This window comes from Danio rerio, chromosome 23, assembly GCF_052040795.2.
Source record: "Danio rerio strain M-AB ecotype USA chromosome 23, GRCz13ab, whole genome shotgun sequence".
Classification (NCBI taxonomy): Eukaryota; Metazoa; Chordata; class Actinopteri; order Cypriniformes; family Danionidae; genus Danio; species Danio rerio.
The window spans coordinates 14,532,109-14,552,339 of record NC_141043.1 but is presented as its reverse complement, the minus strand read 5'-3'; the positions used below and the strand labels follow the sequence as shown (position 1 = coordinate 14,552,339).

General features: G+C 35.1%; 1 protein-coding gene and 1 long non-coding RNA gene across 2 annotated transcripts in view; one reads left to right on the top strand and one right to left on the bottom strand.

The window, feature by feature from the left end:
- smc1al (structural maintenance of chromosomes 1A, like) overlaps positions 1-19,430 on the bottom strand; it is a 57,477-nt gene extending 38,047 nt beyond the window's left edge. Inside the window, 3 exon segments of the mRNA NM_212810.2 lie at positions 1,027-1,139; positions 6,525-6,713; positions 19,032-19,430. Of these exon segments, the coding sequence (NP_997975.2) occupies positions 1,027-1,139; positions 6,525-6,713; positions 19,032-19,140 (411 nt within the window). The 5' untranslated portion in view covers positions 19,141-19,430.
- On the top strand, positions 15,527-19,455 carry LOC147831244 (uncharacterized). The gene is made up of 2 exons (XR_015523357.1): positions 15,527-17,255; positions 18,670-19,455. It is a non-coding gene; the product is annotated as an uncharacterized LOC147831244 (long non-coding RNA).
- The last annotated feature ends 776 nt before the right edge of the window (positions 19,456-20,231 follow it).

The following is a 20,231-nucleotide window of genomic DNA, read 5'->3' as shown; positions in this document are numbered from 1 at the left end:
TTTCAACAATAAATATACAATTTAAAAATCAACAAACAAAATAAAACATAAATTAAATAAGATTTTTTTGTGTTAATACATGATAAAAATTCTAAAATCTTTTCTGGTGTTACTTTGTCAAAAATGTCCTTAAAAGAGTTAATTTCATAAAAAGTCCTTCTGGAATCAGTAAAAGCAGGACAGTCCAGTAAAATATGTTTTACAGTAAGAGGAGTTTTGCAGCACAAACACTGAGTAGGGTTTTCACCTTGGAGCAAAAAAACATGTGTTATTCTCGTATGCCCAATACGACATCTGGTAAAAACTACTTGATCAAATCGATTCTTAAAATGTCTTAAAATTTTGTGTGAAACTTCAGGTTGGATTTCATGTAATTTATTGTTTTCTAATGCATCCCATTGCTATAACTTGTAAAACGGGATTATGAAAAGAACATTCAAAAAGCAGCTTATGTAAACACCTTAATGATATTATTGTTTTATTGAGATTGAGGCAAATAATTTAATGACTCAAGTACATTTAAACATAGTCACTATCTATCTCCCCTGCATCTGTGTTGCTGCTGTAAAGGACCACGAACCATGAACCGGTGCTACAAAGCACTGTGCACCAAGACAGCCAGACAAGAAGTTTTTTTTCATCCAGGCCATTCCCCACTTGAAACACATTTAATTCCACCTCATATGCACAATAAACCCTGTGTACAGGAAAATATGTTTTTCTTTGTATTTTTAGATGCTATTGTTATTTAAAGGCATGAGTAATGATATTTCTCAAAAAATTTACTCGAGTAATACTAAAAGTACACATATTTAAATGTACTCAAAAAGTACACATTACCTAACAATTACTATCCATTACTCTGTGTAAAATAAAAAAGTAGTTGTAATATTTTAACTTACTTTAAGGCTAGCAACATCTCTTCCACTATCGTATTTTTGCTAAATGTAAGAACTAATTTATAAAAACTAATAAAACATAAATTAAACATGTTTTAAAACTGTAATTGGAGCAAGATCTGATTACCTGAAAGACAAGGAAGTTTCTGGCCTTGATGAGGATTCCTAGTTTCTCCAGTTCCTCACTGTAGTCAGACAGACCCACCACTTTATTATTGATGCGGTACTCTGAAGAGGAACCTAAACAAAGCATGAAAAGCAAGGAAATATGGTAAAATAATTATTCAAAAACCACCACGCTCTGTGTTACAGCTGCACAATTATTAAACTATTTTACTAATGCAGCCCCAACTTACCCAAGTAATGCATAGTAATAAAGGGCAATCAATCATATTGTCTGCTTGGTGAATGCAAAAGCAAATAAGGTGTTAAAAATTAATCTACAGGTCTAGATCATGTATTGCTCAATATCATGCAGTCAAAATAATTAATTTGACCAAGTTAACTTTGTCTTAACTAACAGTTAAAATAAAACATTGTAGAAAATCAAGTTTTCAGTCATGACTGGATAAACAGCCTATAGAAATAAACTGATTTACATGCAAATTTGTGGTGTATTTGTATTTATCTTGGGTTTGCGATGCATTGTAATCAAGTGTCTAAACCTGTTCAGGGCTCAAAATTGCAACCATTTTGGTCGCATATGCGCCCGAAAATTAATCTATGCGACCTCATAATATATTTGGGCGCATTAGTGCGACTGCAGATAATGGTTGTATAGCAACCTGTTTTGATTTTTTGTAAAAACGTGCTGAATCGCTCTTTCCTGCCGCTATATTGGTTCATATTAGCTGTCATTCACTCAAGGTATTCCGCTGTCTTACTGCAATGCTTAATTTTTGTTTGATGCAAACTATACAATTATTTTTCATAAAGTAACAGACTTTTTATAGCAGATAACCTAAATTCATGCACATTCAAGACAGTATCATAATGAGAAATGTAATTCATTGTTACTATTATTGTCATTTTCATCATCATTAATATTCTATAATTATTAGACATTCATTTTGGAATTATTGCACACAAATATCAATGTCTTCGCAGCATTAGTTAGATAGTTGTTTCTGGTTTTTGTCAGTCCTATTAATGTTGTTGTTTTTTTTTTTTTGCAGCGGTGCTCATTCATTTTTGGTGGGTGCTCCTAAATTTTTTCTGGTGGTCCTAAAAATTTTTTGGTGCTCCTAAATATTTGAAGTTGGGAGCACTGGTGCTACCAAGTAAAAAAGTTAATTTCGAGCCCTGCTGTTTGTGCAGTTAAAAATGGGGGTCGTACAGGCCATAATTCATTTTAGCACTCCTACACTCATACTTCCCTTACACACACATTTTCATTCATACACAAATTTTCCTTTCGCATACACGCATATTCATTCACTCGCATGCATTCTTCATTCAAGACAAGAATATCCATCTAGAATTTTTTGTTTCAGCCTATAATTATCAGTCCCTAATTTTATCATCTCCCGAAATGGGTTTTCAGTTGCCAAAACAGTGATCTTTCAGTTTGATCTTGAATGGCAGCACTGAATCTACCAGGTCTGAAATGTGCCTCATTTCACTCTTTAGGGTTCTGGGAGTAAGGTTATTTGTTGATGAGCTTGTCCTGGGTCATTTGAGAGATGAAGCCAAACTGTTTAAGGCGATGATAAAATATTTCTTAAAACTCCAATAGACGGTTGAAGTACTCCTGGACTTCCCTCCTTTATCTCAGTCATGCTTTTCAGGACCTGTCCTGAGCTTGAAACTGATCGCTAGGGCTGTTCCTGACTACAGATTTTCTTAATCGGCCAGTAGTCATTCATTTAAGCCATTAGTCAACTAATTGCCTGTTTATTAACTTAATATAATCAAGGGAGTCCTATAATAAAAATGTGGATATGCCACCTAAAGAGCAGTTAAGAAAACATGACTCTCATGCAGCTCTAAGATCATAAAAAAGCTCTAAAAATCATTAACATGCATGCCTCAGGCTGCATTAAATAAGCCCAATGTATTCTAGTGATACAACAGTAAAATTTTTCTCCCTTAGTTATTTAAAATATATTTTTCAATTTCCATGCATGTGGGACTTCTATTTTGAAAACGCAAGCCCCAAATTGTTTACTATGTGTTACTAGGCTCAGCTCAACTGTCATTTCATGCAGAGGTTGATACTAAGTCCTGACTGTTTTCTTTTACAGTATAGCTACAATATACAACGCGACATATCTATTACTCTGTTTTTGTTTCTGCAAAATAGGTTAACATTACTCTGATTGGGTTTACATTTGTCCAGGTTCAGTGTGCATCATGCTCTTCAAGTGTCTGTAAAAGTGACATGACATATACTCCTGTAATGCATAATGCAGTCCTTTTTTGTCTGGTTTTCTCTGATATCTCACCTGTTCACCAAAAATGTCTATTTATTTCCCTGGGAATGTCTGACACTGGCGCATACACATTGTAATAGTTGGCCAGGCGTGAAAACTTGACAGGTGTAGCAACAGTAACTAAGGATGGTGGGGCTTAGCAAAGGGTCAATTGCTTCTTTACACATCTAGTTAATAAGTTAACTCTTCTTGCTTTGACGCTCCGCTTTCTTTCAAACACTGCCTTATACCCCTTTTTCAACTCTCCTCCTCTTCCTTTATATTTTCACTCATTTCCCATTTATCGACTGTAGGCCTGTGAACAGATCCAACATCATCATCAAATTTGCAGATGACACCACAGTGATTGGTCTAATCGGCAAAAACGATGAGACGGCCTACAGGGAGGAAATACAGCATCTGGCCACTTAGTGCACCGACAAAAATCTGCTTCTTAACACCAACAAACCAAGGAGCTCATTGTGGACTTCAGGAAGGGACAAAAAGGCTTAAACAATCCCATTCACATCAATAGGATGGCCGTTAAGCCCGTCTCATCCAAGTTCCTAGGGACCCACATCTCAAAGGACCTTTCATGGACCACCAACACCTCCAGCCTGGTCAAGAAGGCTCACCAGCGCCTATTCTTCTTAAGGCAACTTAAAAAGAACCAGCTTTCATCAGTCTGTTATGAAAGCTGCTCTGTTGCTGAGCGCAAGGCACTGCAGCGGGTGGTGAAAACTGCCCAACGCATCACAGGGACCACACTGCCAGCCATTGAGGACATCCAGAGAAAACACTGTCTGCGCAGAGCATGCAGTATTCTTAAGGACACCTTTTACCCCACTCACAGACTATTTTCACTCCTGCCTTCCGGCAGACGCTTCAGGCTCCCCTAGACAAAAACCAGCAGACTGAGGAACAGCTTTTTTCCCCAGAGCTGTCTCCCTCTTGAACTCTGCCCCTCACGGACTCTTTTGCCCCCCCAATATACCCCCCACTCTCCTCTAACTTAAACTCCTCACAATCCCTGCACTGTTTAACATTTGCACATTTAAATTTTGCACATATTCATTGCACTACATTGCACTGATTTACTTATTTGAACTGTACATACCCACTGCACATGGACATCTGTAATTATGTACACACCCATTGTACATATACATTTGTAATTATGTTTATCTATCTGTACACTTCTGGATAGTACATCCATCTGTAAATATCACCATAGTTTTTTTCTATAACTGCACTTTATAACTTATACCTGTCTCCTGCATTTGCTGCTATTGCACTGCTGGTTAGACCTAAACTGCATTTCGTTGCATTGTACTTGTAAATGTGTAATGACAATAAAGTTGAATCTAATCTAATGCAATTTAATTTACGTTAAATAAGTGGGGACTAAATAGTATGTTTTGTGATTTCTGACAGCTTTGATTAAGTGACATCGTTCTACGCCACAACATAAACATAAACATTTTGGATGGTGAAGCTTTAGGCTTTTCAACCAGCTTTAATGAATTCTTTAGTGTTGACATTAGGGCTGCTCGATTTTGGGAAAAATCATAATCATGATTATTCTGATCATAATTGTAATCACGATTATTCAAAACGATTATCAGTTGAAGTCAAAATTATTAGCGCTTCTGAGAATTTTTTTTTTTATATATTTCCCAAATTATGTTTAACAGAGTAAGGAATTTTAACAGTATTTCCTCTAATATTTTTTTCTTCTAGAGAAAGGCTTATTTGTTTTATTCTGGCTAGAATAAAACCAGGTTTAAATATTTTGAAACCCATTTTAAGGTCAACATTATTAGCCCCCTTAAGCAATATATTTTATGATTGTCTGCAGAAGAAACTACTGTTATGCAATGAACTGCCTAATTACCTCAATGCTTGAATTTTGAAAAAAGATTCAGTTATTAGAAATGAGTTACTAAAACTATTATGTTTAGAAAGAAGTTGAAAAAAAAAATCTTCCATGAAACAGAAATTGGGGAGGAAAGGGGTTGCTAATATTCAGGAGAGCTAAATAATTCTGACTTTAACTGAATACAGTTATTTTCCACCCTGCAAAGGAAAGAGAAATAAATACAATATAATAAAATATGAAACAAGCTGTGCTTTAAGCATCTTCACCGTTAGAAAAACACTTTAGCTACAAAAGTCCTTCAGTCAAGAGCAGTAAGATATTTTTTCCTTTTATTGTTTGATTAATAATGACGAAAACAGGCGGCAGCAGGAATTGCGCATCACTTTAATAGTTTCTCTTTCACATGTCTTTTGATTCTCAACTCGTTTGTTTATTACACAAAGGGTTATTATGAATAACGACTAAACACTGCGTTTTGACACATATTTGACCATTAAAACGCTTACGTGCATGACTTTAGATTTGTGTGCGCTCTGCTCGTCTGTGTGCGAATAAGATCAAATGCTGACCGCATGCTTCTGGGGCTCCGCGCACACACACACACACACACACACTAAGAAGCATGCGGTCTTTCGCACTTTGAAGAGCAACAATTGTGTGCAACTGGAAAGGGGGCGGTATATGATGCAATAATTGTTTATCTCGGTTAATGGTTTTCCATGATCGTTAGAAGCCAAAATCGAAATCGGATTTTCGATTAATTGCGCAGCCCTAGTTGACATATCTGGTATAGTGTTCTATTTTACTTGAAAATACAAAAGATTGTATATTTTATTTTTTTACTTGATTTTAAAGCCACTTTATTGCATTTTGAATGTAATAAAGTGTATAATCACAAGATGTTTTTGTGTACGTTTATAAGGGAAAAACACTATTTATTATATACTTTTTTACTGCGCCCCTAAAATTCTTTGATGTGCTCGGCTCCTGAAAAAAGTGTCAAGCCCTGTGGGAACAGATTTGAATTCAGAAGCTGATCACATACTAAGCTTTTCACTCATCATAGTACACATACTGCTGCTGATGTGACAATAAAAGTGATTTGATTTTGACCTGACAAACTGAATGTTGTAATCACACCAGTGATTACAATTATCTAATTATCTAATTATATGCTCCAGGGGTGAAATACAAGAAAATGACATTGAAATAAAGATACAGAATGGTCAACTTTTTTTAGAAACAGAAATCCTCATTGCATTAATTTAAAATGACATTTCATTCGTTTTTTTTTTTTAACCACAACAATCTTCTTAAAAATGTGCGAATGTGTACCTATGATGATTCTGGAAAATGAAAGCTCCTGTCCTCCATCCTGCTGGTACACCATGGTCACAAATGCTCGGTTAGCAGCAGGTTTTCCCACAGGAGCTCCATGAATCAAATCCTTTAGCGTTTTTACACGTAAATTGCTGGTCTTCTCTGCCAGAACAAAGCTGATAGCATCCATGAGATTGGATTTTCCTAAGGAAAAAAAAAAACTTTCTTTAGACAAAATATTCATGCTGAAATTGTAAAATGTGATTATGCAGTAGTAATTAAATAATACAAAGAATGAAGATGGTGGTATGTTCCCTATGCACGAAGTTCCCATTCTCCTGCTGGTTAAACCACCCAAATCAAGCATCACAACACTCCCCAATAAGCTGGAACTCTACGATCAACAGTTTACTTTTGGGGCTTAAAGTAATTAAAGGGCACCTATTTTACCCCCTTTCAATATTTAAGATATGTCTTTTGTGTCTTCAAATATGTTGTTAGATTAGAGCTGCACAATTAATCGTTAAAAGATTGCGATCTCGATTCGACCCTTTAGACGATCTTAATCCAGCATGTCTACGATTTTGCCAATCATAATTTCAAGTTCAGGAGAGAAGAAAAGGCGGCTGCACGAGTCTGTTTATAATGTATAATTCAACATCATAATTATTATAAGTAGAATAGAATTATTTATATCATTATATTATATATTATTATTAATATTATATATTATTATATCATTTATTATTATATATTATTTATATATTTATATTATTTATATGATTTAAATCAGTAGATCACATAATATTATTATTGATGTTGTGCCATATGTTTGTTTTTAGCATACCTTTATTTTACATATACAGAATCATAAGGAAATCATGATCTTTATTTTAAGCAAAAAATAAAAATAATCGCGATTCTCATTTTAGCCAGAATTGTGCAGCTCTACGTTAGATATAGCCAACAAGATTAATTAAATATCACGTTTAGCAAATATAGTGAGATTAGATCCAGCGGGAGATGCTTGATGAGCAGTCCGACCAGCACAGCTCTCATCTGGGTAGAAATGCTGCAGCGCTTGCCCGAGAGTTTGTGTGTGGTAACGTGATGTGCGTTTTCAGCATTTTGGTGTGGACGGAGAGCAGTTCAGAAACGCTAGGTAAAACGCTAGTGTGGATGCGAATCGTTTTCATTCTAAAACACCGTTTTTAATCTAAAACGCACTAGTGTAAATGGGGCCTCAGCCTTTAGCAGCAGCAGTGAAAGGTTGTTCGGTGCTGCTGGACACTTCTTGCTGAGAGCAGGACTGCGCTAAAGCCATTTTCAGAGGATTCAATAATATTTCTCCACAAAAACACGTAGCCTAATCTTGGTGGGTAAAGGTTTTTTAAATTATAAATAAATATTAATTAAACCATAAAATCATAATGTAGACAGCGTAGTTTATACAGGCTAATGTTGGCATCAGGCTATTATTTTAATATTCAGCTTCACCATTGCCTTAAGGCCAGATTGTGAAGAGAAGTGGCGAAACAAATCTCACAGAGCCTTTATCTTAATTTTGTTATTGCCAAATACCCTTCATAATTTAGAATTTATTTACATTTAATTTGTTAAGAAAGACTTATTTCATTGGTGTGTTGGCCAATTTAAAGGGTAAGTGTATGTACCCAGAGTGCTGAGATGTTAGGATGTTACAAGACTTAATTTATTTCTTTGTTCCAACTTCCAAGTGGCCTATACGAATAAATTATGTTAAAACATATACATGACTCATTCTTGAAAAAAGGCAAAAGAGCTGTGTGCATGTGCACATTTCAATAATGTCAGACTATAAACTGGTTCCGGCTTTATTGAGCTGTTAGTCAAAACGCAACTGTCGGGGTCGGGCCATATTCTGTCGGGCTCGGGCCCAATCAGGCCTAATTTTTATGGCCCGATTACAGCTCTACTAACCATGGCTCATTATTAGATGCATATAGTATTATTGTATAATGTCGCTTGTTTTCATCCTTCTGCTTGTGTATGCGTAAGTGACGCTTCTCTGTAAACCAATAGCGTTCAGCTGCACGTCTAGCTCTGCCTTTTGATACCCTTTTGTCATGTTTAGGTACCCTTTGCAAAGGGTGTGCAAAAAGTGGTACAGTACGGTTTGTTTTAAGGTACCCTTTGACAGTGGACAAGGCCATGAAAGCGTACCAAACCGTGCCGTATGGTACCACTTGGTGGAAACGGGCCACTAACGTCCAAAAACCAGGATTGAAGCTTATTCTTTCATAATTATACTGATATGGGGCTGTGGCGATGAATTGCATAGTAATTTTACTGACTTTATTACAAACATGTACTGTTTTAAAAAATTTTTAACTTGTAAAACTTATTCTTGAGGTGCAGCTGATCATATGGCCCATTTCCACTGAGTGGTATGGTTCGATACAGTTCGGTACGCTTTTATGAATGTTTCTACTGTCAAAGGGTACCTAAAAGCGAACTGTACTATACCACATTTTAGTTACCATTTGCAAAAGCACATAAAAAGGGTACCAAAAGGTGGAGCAAGTCACGCAGCTAAATGCTATTGGTTTACAGGTATACGTCCCTCGCAGAAGCAGGAAAATGAAAACAAAAGAACCACCATTTTTAAAAACACAGCCTAGACATTACACCGTAATAACATGTAATAACAAGCCATGGTCGACATGAGCTCAAACAAACCTGCTGTGTTCTGTTGTTGTTTTACGATGTGTAGGTCTACACGCCTGTAGGACTTTAAATGGTGGACTTGAACAGACTTTAAATTTGTCCTGGTTGTTAATTTACAGTAAAGTGTTAGCATCACAGTACAACTATGAAGTTGAATTGTTTGAATGAGACATTTGTCATTATCAGATTACGGCTTGCGTTATATTCAAAAGCATGGTGGGGCGCCACACCAAAGTTCATCCCGCCATTCCTACATTACAGCTTCTCATTCAAAACATTCAGTCGTTTTTTTTTTTTTTTAAATAGTGGGTTATAAATCGAACCAAAACGTATTAAAAGGTAAGTGAATTATAACAGCGCAAACTTTTCTGTAACCGTAGTAGGGCTGTGCGCTATTTGTTTAACCCTTTAAGGTGACATGCTGACTGATTGGTGCGTGATGCGTGCACTAGCAAACATGACGTAGCTTTCAGTTAAGATGAACACCGTTTCCATAATTATACTTTATAGATAAGGGTCTTGGGTCTATGGCTCTGCATTTAATGACTTTATCTTGCGTGCTTGACTTTTTGCTTGCTTTCACTTTATTTCAGGACGTATTAATACAACTCTTTAGGTCTATTGGAGACATTCATTAATATTCCTAGCAAATCTAATAAATGTTGGAGACACTCGATACATAAACTCACTAAATCGCACTTCAGCATTTATTTTAGAGCACACAAGAAAATCTACACTTGAGCAGCATAGTTTTGAGGGCGTGCAAGAAGTTTTGTGCACGAACGGAGGAAATCGCTACTCGAGCATAGAGATTCACATGCTCGTACTACATAAATGCGATCTCAACTTAATACTGCGCTCACATTTGTCATTGAAATACAGCCATAGATAGTTGGTAGATCTGTGTAAAAGGGCTAACATTTATTAGATTTGCTAGAAATATTTATAAATGTCTCCAATAGACCTACAAAGCGGTATTAAACCATCCTGAAGTAAAGTGACATGGCTATAAACTTCAGCAAGATAAAGTCGTAATATGCAGAGTCCTAGACCTTTATCTTTAAAGTATAATTATGGAAACTGTGAAACTTAACTGAAAAAACTTTAACTGAAACTTAACTGAAAGCAACGTCGTGTTTGCTGGCCTCACGCATCACGCACCTGTCATTCAGTCAGTCAGTTGGCACGTAACCTTAAAGGGTTAAACAAATAGCGCACAGCCCTACTACGGTTACAGAAAAGTTTCTGCTGTTATATTTCACCTACCTTTTAATACATTTTGATGTGATCATAACCCGTTATTTAAAAAAAACACGACTGAATGTTTTGAATGAGAAGCTGTAATGTAGCTAGCTGTGGCAAGATGAATTTTTAGTGTGGCGCCCTGCCACGGAAGAATGAATGTAGCGGAAAACATGTGACGGTATAAGATATATCCAGTATTTTCCCATAAATGGTTTTATTGAAACATTATTGGTTTTATTGAAACTTTATTAAACATTTTTTGAGCAAATTAGAATTCAAACAGGATTTCCCTCCCTGTTTACTAATAAACAGCAGCAAAAAAATCAGTGATAGATAAAATACAGCACAGGTTTTTCTCCTGCTTAAAACTGTTGCCCAAAATTTCAAATTATAGAAAAAAATATTTGATAACTAAAAACAGTACTGTTTTTTTTTCCCCTGCTTAACGCTATACTAGGGTTGTAACAATATACCGGTATGACGGTTTACCACGATTTGAACGTGCACGATTATCATACCATGAACAATTGCATATCAACGGTTTTAACCCTTAAAGACCGAGACAGCCGCCCGCGGCTGAAAATAAGTATTGCTCTTAAATGTTTAATAACTTTTGATCCGCTGATCCGATTCATACAATTCAAAGATTGGCATAAAGAGGAGAATCTCAGCTTTCCAGTGCTGTATCACATATCATTTGCGGACTTTCAGAGGCTCCGGAATCAGTGCGGTTACGTCATCAAAATTTGACAACGCTGATTTGACAAAGAAACGCTCGTCACTGTGTCTCTGGACAAACCAGACATGATACATTGATGCATTGTCCCTCCTCCATGCCCAGATTGGTTCAAACTCGCTATATCACAACCAATAAGCATAGGTTTCGCTTTTGTTTTTGGACCAACAACGAGCTTTTTGAACAACACAGAATGAGAGATGAAATAATTCTCATACTAAGTACTTTTGCATGCACAGCAGCACAGAAACATGACAAAACAGTGACACAGCAAAGACGAACTGCTGCTCTTGCTGTTTTCAACATATCCAATAGACAACCATATCCAAATCCATATCCACAGACAACCATATCCATGCTGGCACATAAAACCTAAGGATGTTCCATATTGAATCTAGTTTCGTTATGTAACTATTTAGAGTATAGTAAATATTTATATCTATTTTTTACTGAGGATTTGCACCATGTTTATTTGGACTTTATTTGGACTTTGACACATTATTTATTATTTTCTTATTTTTTTATTTGTTCATTGTAAGTGGTGTTGTTTATAGTAACTAAAAATATATTATTTGGAAAAAGTCAAATTTGCTTCACTGTTCTATTATTTTGTAACATTTGTAACATACCGTATACCGCGAAACCGTCAAACCGTGGTATTGTTTTAGACGATTATCATACCGTAAAAAATTCATACCGTTACAACCCTACGCTATACACAGCACAACTGCAAATAACAAAGTAAACAGAACCATAGAAAACATAGCTACATTGTCAGAGCAAAAAAGGAACACTTAAATAGTATCACAACAAAAGGTATTGCATGATAGAAAAGAACCACATTGAGTGCAAATATGAAACGCGCAGTATTTTATGTCACAAATACAATGTTGTTATAGGTGATCCTGTACACCAGAGTTGTGTGATTTATAAATAACAATTAAATCAGCTGTATATTTTTTAGTTACACATATATTGTGCCTAATTATTTAACACTGGACATTTTGAATATATCTATAGATAAGTCTTTCACATCATGTAAAAAATCCTACACTTTTTCTTTTGTTTTGACTACACTTATTTTACTAAATATTAAATAAGATGAAAATTAGTAGACTATAGATATGAAATTAGTAACAAAACTGTTTTAAAGTACTGTTATTAAATGCTGGTTAAGCATTTAAATGTAAACAATAGGGCTGTAACGATACACGATATAAAATCGAAATCGCGACACTCAGATCTACGATCCTGTGTCGCGGTGTAATAAGGAAGAATCGCGACACACCCACCCCGTGATACCTTTCCAATAACGTCACGCGTGCCTGCAAAAGTTGAGCTAATTAACACTTTTTTTCGTTCGACATTACAAGCACTGCTCCGTTTAAGCCCTCGCAATATTTAGCCGGGAGAGCTCGCACGGAGCTCTTAGTAAGGGACCGTCTGAATGTGTCAGGAATATCAAAAACAAAACCAACTTAACCCCGCTTGACAACCGACAACGCCAGAAACATTGCCAATGCTGTCAAAGCGGCCGGATTTTCAGCGCATATACGTTGATTTGCTCACACTGTTAATGTGGCTGCGCAGAGAGGGATGGGCGTTCACCAGATGTCAGGTAACAGCCAAACTTTTCTGTAACCGTGCAGTGCGCTTTCTGTTTGAACCTTTGGGAGTGCTGACTGACAGGTGCGTGAGGTCAGAAAACACGACGAAGCTTTCAGTTAAAATAAACACAGTTTCTATAGTTATACTTTATTTAGAGATAAAGATATATGGCTCTGCATATAATCAGTCTATCTTGCTGGAGTTTATAGCCGTTTCGCTTTACTTCAGGACGCATTAACACCGCTCTGAAGGTCTAATCATTGTTTTAAGTTATCCAGAGCTGTATGAATATACAAATCTTGAATATCACAATAGTATTAAATATTACAATTGTAACAACACAGACAGCAACACTTTTGCACAATCGATACCCAGCTGATTCAGTCGTTTATAAGAGGACCGAGCCTCTTCTTTTTTCCTTGTCAACATAAAGGCGCCTTGTTTTCGGCCACTTGTTTAACTGCAAGGCATACTTAATTTGCGGGATGATAACGTATAACCCGTGCCTACAGACACATTTGCTAAAGAAGCAAAATGGAAGAAGAATATTGCTGTTTGATACAGACCTGTTGATACTAAACCAGCGCTTATGTTGACCTGGATCTGCGTAATAAACGCAACAAATAGGCTTTACTTTTTATTTTACAGCTTAAAACATGTACGCAGATTAATGCAATATCATATTTAAACAAACTGTTTACAAAAAGTCTACATATGCGCGCGTGTTGTTGTCTTTTCATCAGGCAGCGCGCGCACTTGAACCGCGAGGGAGAGAGAGGAAAGCAAAGGCTACATCAGGACATAATCTTTAAAATAAGGATTTCTATTAAAATGTAAAAGGTTTTGTGATTATAATAATAACAGCGGGGCATTAAATAAATGCATATTTTCCGTGGAGCAAGCAATTTGAGGAAGTCTGCGATTTTTATTTGACGGAAGAAATAAACATATGATTGGAAAAAAAGCCTATGCCGGTTATTAAAAAGAATCAGTCAGTATTTTCGTTTTGTAAAATAAATTAATTATTTAAGTGAAAATAATTTAGGGCATTCCTATTTATTTTATTCATTTTATTTAGATTATTCTGCTCTTCTGTGCTAAAAACTGCAGGTGCATGAAGATGTTGTTCTGTTCCGCTATTAATATATAAAAAAAAAATCAGTATTTTAAAATGCAATATTTAATGTGTCATACACAAAATAGACACGTCAATTTGTTTAATATAAAATTAATAGTAATCTGACCAGTTAACCGTTAATAACCGATTAATGAGCGGCGGTTGTCGGTTAGCAAAATTAACGAAATGAGCATCCCTATTTAATTTACTTTTTCTATGCAAGAGAACTTGATTGAAAAATAATTTTCAACATGCTTGAACCATCTAAACAATGGAGTTTAGTTTGGTTTTTCAACAGTATTTTGTTACAAAGAAAACAGAAGTGATATAGCTTTGGCTATTTATTTATTTTATATATGGCTATTTATATTGTTAATAATTTGCATAGTTAATATTGTTCTTTTATGTTTAGTTTATAAAGTTTTTCAAATGTTATTTAATTAAAAATAGTTTTAAAAATCTTTTTTTTTTCCCACCCCACACGAAAAAAATAAAATAAAAAATCGTGATACGAATCGAATCGTGGGTCAAAAATCGTGATACGAACCGAATCGTGGGTTTGGTGTATCGTTACAGCCCTAGTAAACAATCATAACACTAGAATGCAGAGCTAAATGTGTTAGAATGTAAATGTAAAGAGGCCGTCGTGTAATGAATACTGAACTTATAATCAGTGAATATGAGGTGGTTTCACTTTCGAAATGCGGTATAAATTCCTTCCATTTTGGCATTTTAAAGTCTTTTGAACACTTTCAGGTACTGCTTGTCAATTTGACAAGGCTTCTACATTCGTTTTTGTTCTCAATTGCGGAAGAAATTATCAGTAAAAGATTTCTGATAAACCGTTGTGACAGCTGCAGGCGCTGATGGCCGTGCGTGTAAGCGAGGGGGAATCAGATTTGTCCGGGGAGTCAAATTTCGATATAGGGCTGGACAATAATTCAATATCAATATATATCGTGGTGAATTTTTATTTTAATAACGGTGATATAAGTTTTAAACCCATTTCCAGTATTTCAATAAAAATATGCATCCGAAATTTAATCTATGCAATCTCATAATATATTTGGGAGCATTTGTGCGACTACATATAATGGGTAAAACATATGCTGGATAAGTTGGTGGTTCATTCCACTGTCACAACCCCTGATTAATAAAGGGACTAAGCTGAAAAGTAAATGAATGAATGAAATTTATATTAGTCCTTTTATCTGTTATACTTTTTTTAAATCAGTGAATATTAATTATTTCATTTTCTATGCATGTTGATTTTCTCTTCATCAGTGATGGAGTGACTGATATTCATGTAATTATTGTTTTGTCATTTACAGAGATCCATCTTTACTACCTCCAACAGTTCAAGTACAGGAGGACACCACCGACTGGACAACTGTGTTAGCAAGACGAGTCATGGAAGTGTTCAGAATTGATGGGATTGCGATTGGCTTAGCTAATGGTGTGGACGAATATACATTTTTGACATATCCATCTCATTTGATGCACACCTTAATGTTTTTGCAGTGGAATGTTTTGAATGAACTATGGATGGTGACAAACCTTGACGTACTCCAGTTACCAGAGTGATCAACCTTGTTTTTTGTTTTTGCTGTATGCTCTTGGATAATAATCACAATCATCAAGTTAATTTAGCACACTGCTGTCATTCATACATGAAGCAATTTTTTTAATTACTTGGGGTCCTAATTACTATCAAAGAACATATTCCAGTTATGAGTGCCTTACATGTCATGTTTACCAAAAGCATAAACATATTGTGTTACAACAAATTACAACTCCACTTGAGGAAGCAGAGGAAGAATCTACTGATGTTGAGTAAGAGGCTACTGATGTTTTCGGTTTTCTGCACTATTGAAGCAATTTATAGAGAAACTCTACCTTCCTTTTAAAATACAGAAAAAATGTTGATGAAATGATTTATTATGACTGAGTATTCTGGCTAAAGACAAATATGTTGGACTTTATAAAGTGCAGTACTTGATGTAGCCTGTGTAATGTGTTTTTAAATCTTAAACATTATTATTGTGGTCTTTGTATTAGTAGTGTAGATGATTTACTGTAAAGCAAGTGAAATATTTTTTATTTGTTATCTAAATTGTTCTTTTTACTGTTTTACATTCCTGCTTTTTACTTGCTGTGTAAAATTATTTCTTAACACTTTCAGTTAAGAAATAAACAGTTCACATTTCTAAATAAAAATGGACATCTGTGAACCAAAATATTTTATTTATTTATTTGTGCATGCAGTCACCAAAAAGATCAAAATGCCTGGTTCAGTTCCCTGAAAATGCTATATAATTTAATAAGGTACGTTTTTGTACCTTCAGTGTCTACAATTTTGTTCCTTCGTGGTACAAAATTGTCCCTAAAATGGTACAAATGTAGAAGGTACAATTTTGTACCTCTAAATAGAGGTACAAAATAGTAACCTTTAGGGTACCAGCCAAGTGATGGAGCAATTTTACCCTGGTGATGGTACAATTTTGTACCTTTTTTTCTGAGAGTGTAAAACGAATGTGAAAATGACAGGCAGTTGCGTCTCTGCTAAAATGTATTTAACGACAAATTTCTTTTGCGTTTTTTTTTTTTTTACCTTTAGAGATTAAGAGAGTTGCATTTAAAGAATTAGTTACCCAAAATATGAATGTCTAGTTCTTTCTTGTGTCAGTTTAGTTCATCTCAGCGTGCACGTTTTAAAGGCTACTGGCACACCCTGACCTGATGCGGGGACCAGATCTCTGCACTATTGCTTTAATTTCACAATTTCAATAATTTCATTGCATTTTTATTTTGTAAAATATCTAAATTTATGTTCTGAAAGTAGTAGGAATGACGGGAGTGCTAGTAATTAAAGACAAAAAAAAACTTTCCCTTTTAAGTAAACTTCTGTCACAAATTATTTTAGTATGATTGACAAACATTAAAAATTTATTAAAAACCTCCAAAACATATTAATCCCTCAGGCTAAGATGTGTTGCCTCTCTATGGACCATGATAACAGTGCAGGGGCTATAGTTTTACAGGCAATAAAAACATATCCAGCCTGTGATAAAGTAATCAGGGTATCTTCCGTCCAATCCATATCCTTTTTCAAACAAAAAAAGGAAAATGAAGAAAACGTCCGTTTTTCCATTTTCCAAGAAACGAAAAAACAAGATTTTGGCTACATTTTCATTTTTTTAATTTAGGGTAGGAAAATGGATAAACAACTTCAAAATTCATTATACGCATGTAGGCGGTGCTGAAACGCCAACTTTCCTTTTATTGGTCAACCAAATCTGAGCTTGTGACGTAGCCCTTAAAATAAGAGCCCTCTGTGGACCAGCACCCAGGCTTTTAATTATTATTATTATTATTATTTAATTATAAATAAACTAAGTTTAGATATTCTGTCATTTGATCAGTTAGCAGGCTTACATCAATGACTAAATCTTTGACGCAAGCACTGTTAAGCTGTAAAGTATAAAAATATTATAGTTATTGCACATTTGTCTTATTCTTCAGTAGATATGTAAATGATGTATTTTATAAACTGACCATTAATAAGGACTAAGCTATAAATAACTGTAATTCTCCAGATGAAAAGGGCTTGGTTAAAGTCGTAATTTTTAAGATTTTCTACAATTTAAACAGAATTAGGTTAAAGAGAACTTAATTCAGAATTAGTAAATGCATAAAATAAAATGCAAACAGTTGGCAGCACCGAATAGCCTGTATGCAATATTTATATGTGCAATATGGAACTGGACCCGCTGTATAACATTATTTTGTCAAAAAGAGCAAATGTCAAGTTCACTATTAGCGCAACGCACAGACAGCAAGCTTATCTGTTAGTGTGAACTACAACACATTATTAATTATGAATTATAAGTATGTGTTTAATTAGTTCCTTTGAAAATGTGTTTATTAATCCAGTGTTTTAGAAAGTCTCGAAAGTCTTGTTGTGTGAGAAAACGCATGTGAAATAGGCATTGCGGCTGACCGTATTGTATTGCCCTTAAACTTAAGTTTAGTTCAGCTCTTAAATGAGTAGGCTACCTGAGATGTTGCTCGTGCACAGCCAACAGGAGGAAAAAAATAGTACCCTTTGTTGTAGCAACTGAGCACAATGTGTTTTTATACTGGTCCTGCTAAAACTATTAAAAAAACTAAACTATAAAAAAAACAGTAAGTGAACAATATTAATTTTTATTATTATTATTATCATTTAGGTCTACAGTAGCAAGGAAACAATCATGCAAACCCGATGCTGCTTGCAAATGGCTATATTTGCTCAGCATCAGGTGCACAACAGCAAGATGTTTGGTAGCTCTAGGCATTTATTATTATTATTATTATTATTATTAACATCATTATTAATACATAGGCCTTGCTCAGAAATAATCATGCAAACTAGGTGCTGCTCGGAAATGGCTATCATTTCTCAGCATCAGGTGCACAGCAGCAGGACGTTTGGCAGCGAACTGACCTTATTTTATTGACAAATGTCTAGAAATACTGCAAATTTACATTTTTATTGAATTCATGCATACGCAATGAATGTAAGCCTGCTAACTGATCAAATGACAGAATATTTAAACTTAGTTTTTATATATATATATATATATATATATATATATATATATATATATATATATATATATATATATATATATAATTAAATAATAGTTAAAAGCCTGGGTGCTGGTCCACAGAGGGCTCTTATTTTGAGGGCTACGTCATGAGCTCAGATTTGGTTAACCAATCAAAGAAAAGTTGGCGTTTCAGCACCGCCTACATGTGTATAATGAATTTTGAAGTTGTTTATCCATTTCCTTATGCTAAATTAAAAAAATTAATTGATTGGTGGATCATATTATCTGACACTTAAACACGCGGGCGGGCGCGCGCACACACACACATACACATCCACTTCAAGCACCAATGCAAATAAAGCCCAAAGTATTCACTCAACTGACCTTTATTTTAAAGTTTTATAGTGAGCATTACTGAATGCGCAGGTACTTTTAAAAATGTTTTAGAGCGTACTTATACTTAAACTTCGGTGTTTATTTAAAGGTGTGAGGTTAAAATTATATGAAAGGACACTTACCCGATCCGTTCGGCCCAATAATGGCAGTAAACTTGTGGAAAGGCCCGATTATCTGTCTACCTTTGTAAGACTTAAAGTTTTCGATTTCTATCAACTTTAAGTAGCCCATGCTGAACCACTTACTTCAAGGACTTTGATTATACAAATAATAAAACGTGAACTGTCTGAATACGGCCTGAGTGTCTATTGCTAGCACGAACAATGAGAACAAAGTAATAACTCAGACACGTCAAATTTAGACAAACACTAACAAATATTTCACTAAAATAACCGGGCTCCACAGCAGAACAAAATTTAAACTAAACCATTATAATACACTCAAGTTATCAGTCGTAGCAAAACCAAAAATAAGCGGACGCAGAATCCTGCAGCGCGGGCTAACTGTTCCATAAACACAACACTCATCGCGAGATTTCAATTCAAATCGTTAAACCAACTATCTCGCGAGAACTCCTACGTGTGGACACTGTCTTCCTCTTCTTAGTTTTTTGGCGACTTGTATTCTTTGTACATATCGCCACCTACTGTGCCAGTTGTGCAACCAGATTCTGTTATTGCTCTGCCCCAATCCCACAGACCTCAGAATCCAGGTACCGGTTGACGCTACTTTTGGAAGGGTACTTTCTATCCAAGACTAAAAAGGGCATGTGCACTGCACAGGTTGAGCCCTATGTGTGCACGTGCCTGCCCAGAATTGTACCATATCACCAATTTTATTTACTTACATGAGTTATATTTTAGTTATATTGTTATTAGTTACATTACTGTTGGTTATATTTGACTATATCCTTTTATCCAATCCTGTATTATATAAAAAAAAATTATTAGAATCCTATATCCTATATGGTCATAATTAAACTCATACCCCAGTAGGTATCCTATATCTTTAGCTTCCTTTTCTTTCTCCTTAAGATATTCAATGAGTTCCTTTCTTTCTTCTCTGTATTTTAAACATTCATATATTACATGCTGGATTGTTTCTTTGACATCACAAGATTCACACATCCATTCTCATGTACACCAATTAAAAACAGTGAATCATTTAGTCTGGTATGCCCCAGTCTCAGTCTGGTAATAATCCCCTCTTCCTTCCTATTTTTCCATGAATAACCATTTTAGTGAGATTTCAGACACTCTGATTCCATTCTGGAAAACAAAGATTTGATCTGTTACAGTTATTTTGCGTATTTTGTACAGAAA